The following is a 4,537-nucleotide window of genomic DNA, read 5'->3' on the forward strand; positions in this document are numbered from 1 at the left end:
CTTGGCGACACCACAGTGACGTTGTCTCTGTGCCAACTCCGAAACAGTATACAGGCGACAAACTTGTCAGCAGACATGTTCAGTATTGCGTTCATGTTTGGTCAAAGTGGTTGGGTTTTGATGTCAATGGTTTGGAGAGATGGAGCAACTAAATATCACAATATGTTCACGTAATACCTTGATATCGAAGCTGTAACAATATCGCCGGGTTTACTATTGGTGGTTTTAAACAAATATTTACATAATGAGATTTTTAATATGAGTCAATCAGTAATGTGGATATTACTCAGTAAGAGAAAAGGGTAACATATCGCACAACTAAAATAGTCTGGTAATTTCTGAAAATTACATCACATTATTGTGTATGTATACCTTTAAACCAGGTATTGGCACATAGTATGATATCTAAAATCAAAGACAATCTCAAGTCTCATGTTGCCCAGCTTTTTATATTTTACCATCATTAAGTTCGAAACAAAGGAAGAAAACATATGGAACGCAGACATTAACCTTTACGATGGTTGATACATTGATAGGTGCTTCTTCATCTCACGAGCTGACAACTATTCCATAAACAATACATCACTACATTTATGCAGTTTCAAAATGCACCCTTTAAGAGACTTTAATTGTACATCCATATTGTGTTTTTCATTTTTCAGAGACTGAAGGATGTTTCAGGAGAAGCCTATTACCCTCTACTGGAAGACGAGTAAGCAATCTCCATCATTAACTTTCAGTTTTGGGCCCTCACCCTGTCACGATTTTCACCCCATCCCCTACCGTCATTTATTTGGGCTTGGGTAATCTCATATTCCCTTTACTTCTCCCTCCTTCAGACAGTCAAGTCTGCCCCAGTCCAACAGCAGCAATGAGCTGTCGGCCACCGTCACGCTCCCTCATCATCCGAGAGAGAGACACTGAGTACCAGCTCATCCGCATCATCCTCTTCGACAGGCTGCTCAAGGTCTGCTCCACACAAAGTCACACATACGCACACACTTTAACAGCACATATACACTCGCAAACACAAGCATGTCTTCCACAATTAGTCAGAGAGCCTAAATATGTCAGTGCCTATGTCAATTATTATTTCTATGATCACGTTATCAGTTACTGTTGTCAAAGCATGGTAATTTATACTCCGTTTCCTATTTTGTCTTCAGGCTTATCCTTACAAGAAGAACTCAGTGTGGAAAGAGGCCAGAGTGGATATTCCCCCGCTTGTTCGAGGTCTGGCATGGGCAGCACTGCTTGGCATAGACGTCTGGAGAATTGTTCTGTGTTGAGGAAGCTGCAGTATTAACGTTGTTTTAAACAGAATTTTATCAGTTATTTATTTCTTTGTTTACACAGGGAGACATTCAAGCCGTCACGAGCACTGACGGGATACTCCCATCCTGACAGACAGGTAACTTTTTTGAAAGAAGATACAGCAGTAACCTGTTTGAAATGTTTTTGACTTCATTCTTTTGTTGGGTGGGATTTTGTGCACGCCTCCAGATCGAGGTGGACATCCCGCGCTGTCACCAGTATGATGAGCTGCTGTCGTCTCCTCAGGGCCACATCAAGTTCAGGCGTGTGCTGAAAGCCTGGGTGGTCTCCCACCCTGACCTGGTCTACTGGCAGGGTTAGACACGGCTCTGTGTCTTTGGATGTTTCTAGTGTTTCTCATTTTTCTTTTTGTCTTACCCTCTGTTGCAACCACCAACACGCTCCCACACCTCAACCCTCTCCTCCTTTGTTTGCGTTATTCCTTATTGTACTACATATGTCCGGACACTAGATGGTGCTTATGTCACATCTTGTAAATTCCCTTTTTTTACCCTCGGTTGTTGTGACAACAATTTTGTATGATAAAGTATTTTCTTTCCATCATTTCAGGTTTGGATTCACTGTGTGCCCCGTTCCTCTACTTAAACTTTAATAATGAAGGTAATTATTGACATTCTAATAGCTACTAGTTTAACACTGCTTACCACTTACCACTGCTTAGTTCTTTCTTAGTTTTTGACTTCCTTTCATATTTCTCCTGTTCTGTTACAGCCCTGGCATATGCCTGCATGTCTGCCTTCATCCCCAAGTACTTGTACAACTTTTTCCTGAAGGACAACTCTCATGTCATTCAAGGTGAGGTTTACGACTCGACGACCCACTTATTCTGCTGTGTTTTGCACAGCAATGCAGTTTTGTGATTTTAAAGCTCTTGATATAAATTAAACATAAGTTCAAGCTTACTTGTTTCCTCTTTAGACATCAAGTGATTTTGTGATGATGTAATCAACTGACACTGCAAGTTAAGTCATACGTATTAAATATGGTCAGTGCATTTAGCTAAGTCAGTGGTTCTCAAACTGTGGGGCAGGTGGGGGGCGCAGGTGTCATACACAGTGCCTTGAACTACACAAGGGTTTGACCGATGCTATCAGCGTGGTCAATTTCATAAAAACAAGGTCCCTGAAAGCACCACTGTGGTCCGCACTCTGTGAGGAGACGGGAGCCTTCAGCTGGTTCACAGTGAAGCTCGGTGGCTGTGACGAGGAAACGTGTTGTCTTTGAGCTCAGAGACATTAAACATCCATCATGTGATGACATATGTCATACAGGACAGTACAATACAATTGAAATTGTACACATATTATCCATACACATATTATTCTGCAAAGAGGAGGTGGACTCAGTTTATCATTTATTTTATCTTTGTAACATTTCACATATATATACTTTTTGGAGTCAAATGTATTAATTCAATTATAATTATTACCTTTGTTGATGGCTCACACATATCTGCAATAATTTTGTTTTACGGTTGCACATTATTGTTTTGAAAAGATATTTAATGTAAAACTCAGTAAAACTCTTTATTGCCAAATATTTGAACTTGTTTTGTTTAGTCTTTTCACAGGTTTCACTTATTGTTATTATTTTGAAAAGATATCTAGTGCAAAACATGTTAATTGCAGCCACAATAAGCTATTTGCCAAATATGAGTTATATTTTGTTCAACTTGTTTTACATTGTTATCTGGTTTAATTAAAAGTGAATGCAATTTTCTTAATTATATTATTTGAAAAAGCACAGATGGAGGAGTCACACAAAGTTGTTATTTCAATAAAAATTCAGCGAGGACCATTTAGTTAAAATGTCGGTGGGGCACGAACATTTTTGTTCCTCCGAAGTGGGGCGCGACAGAAAAAGTTTGAGAACCACTGAGCTAAGTTCAAAAACAAATTATCCCTGGCTGGCACGGAGCATCAGGCCCTCAGCTCAATGTTGATTACATTTTGGCTCCATGTTGTTTCCGAAGCTGTAAAGCTAATTTCAGTTTGTCTTAATGGAGTTGCAGCCAAACCATTTTAGCATCATTTAGAGATGGAGAAACAAATGAAACTGCAAAAGCCCGCAGAGAAACGTCACAAGCAATTCTTGTGACAACAGCTCCACCAAACACCTCTTGAACTCAGAGGGAATGTGGCTCTTATCCTTTCATCCGCTGCTAGATACCCTGGAGGCGAGCTAATATTTATCTGTCTGGTTGAAGGATCTTGTTCATTAACAATGTGGTGCCAGTACAGCATTACAATGTTTCCATTTGACATATGCGGAAGATTATTTCCACTGGTTGCACATTTGATGAGCAGTCGAGCTGCAACATTTTGTCTTTTGTCTCTTTGCAACCGATGGTTAAAAAGAATCTACATTGAGATCTCATTGTTTCATGACTGATTTACTAAATCAATCATGTATGATGCATGTTTGTGTATATTTATGTCTGTGTAATACATCTTGTGTTCTTACTGTTGACTATTACTTGCCACTGCTTGTGTGTCATTGGTTAAGTTACTGTTTGCAAGGTGGCACATGTGTCTGAGGTTGCTTACTCCTACTCTAAAGTCTTTGAGTCGAGTACACTTCCTTTTGGGTTTTTAGTTCTCAAGCTGTACAATAAATTATATATATTGACCTCTTTCCCTTTTGCTTGCAACTATTTTCAGAGTACTTGACCGTCTTCTCCCAAATGATTGCCTTCCATGACCCAAACTCAGCAACCATCTAAATGGATACTTCATCCCAGGCGTAAGTTTCCAAGAGTGCAAGTGACACATTGTGATAATAGGCAGCAGTGGAGGCATGCAGGATAACAACATTGTCTTTTATTGCAAGTCAAAGACAGTAAGAATTTATTCAGTTGTTTTCTCCCTATGAAGAGCCAAAAATGACCATCCATATCACTGTGTATATCTTTTCTTTTTGTTCCACATCCTCCTTTTCCAGTATTTGTGGTGAGGTCAGGTTCTCCCTGTAGTCCACAAGTGATTTATACAGCTGTTAATGTCTGCCATGCACACTTAATGATTGTCCTCTGCCAGGCTTACCTTATTTCTCTTACTATATGCCACCTCTGCTTGCCCTGCTCCAGGTCGGCTCAGAGAGTAACAAGGTTAAAGTGTCTACAGTGTCTCTGGGGTTTCGCTTAGTGCGCTGTTGAGTGGGTGTCAAATATGAATCAGACTCTGGGACATTACCCGATGAAAAG

The 4,537-nt window shown here is 40.0% G+C and overlaps 1 protein-coding gene across 1 annotated transcript; it reads left to right on the plus strand.

Annotated features, from left to right (window-relative positions):
- LOC130189828 (TBC domain-containing protein kinase-like protein) lies at positions 1–4,057 on the plus strand. The gene is made up of 9 exons (XM_056408782.1): positions 1–45; positions 663–712; positions 840–967; positions 1,167–1,265; positions 1,357–1,371; positions 1,504–1,630; positions 1,885–1,935; positions 2,047–2,130; positions 3,996–4,057. Exons 2-9 carry the CDS (start codon positions 673–675, stop codon positions 4,055–4,057), a joined length of 606 nt encoding a protein of 201 aa, XP_056264757.1. The 5' UTR covers positions 1–45; positions 663–672.
- Positions 4,058–4,537: the final 480 nt, after the last annotated feature.

This window comes from Pseudoliparis swirei, chromosome 24 (genome assembly GCF_029220125.1).
Source record: "Pseudoliparis swirei isolate HS2019 ecotype Mariana Trench chromosome 24, NWPU_hadal_v1, whole genome shotgun sequence".
Lineage (NCBI taxonomy): Eukaryota > Metazoa > Chordata > Actinopteri > Perciformes > Liparidae > Pseudoliparis > Pseudoliparis swirei.

Coding starts and splice junctions, on each gene's coding strand:
- LOC130189828 (XM_056408782.1), top strand. CDS start 673: ATGTTTCAGGAGAAGCCTATTACCCTCTACTGGAAGACGA. Junction 713..839: donor TACCCTCTACTGGAAGACGA/GTAAGCAATCTC, acceptor TCCCTCCTTCAG/ACAGTCAAGTCTGCCCCAGT. Junction 2,131..3,995: donor CAACTCTCATGTCATTCAAG/GTGAGGTTTACG, acceptor AACTATTTTCAG/AGTACTTGACCGTCTTCTCC.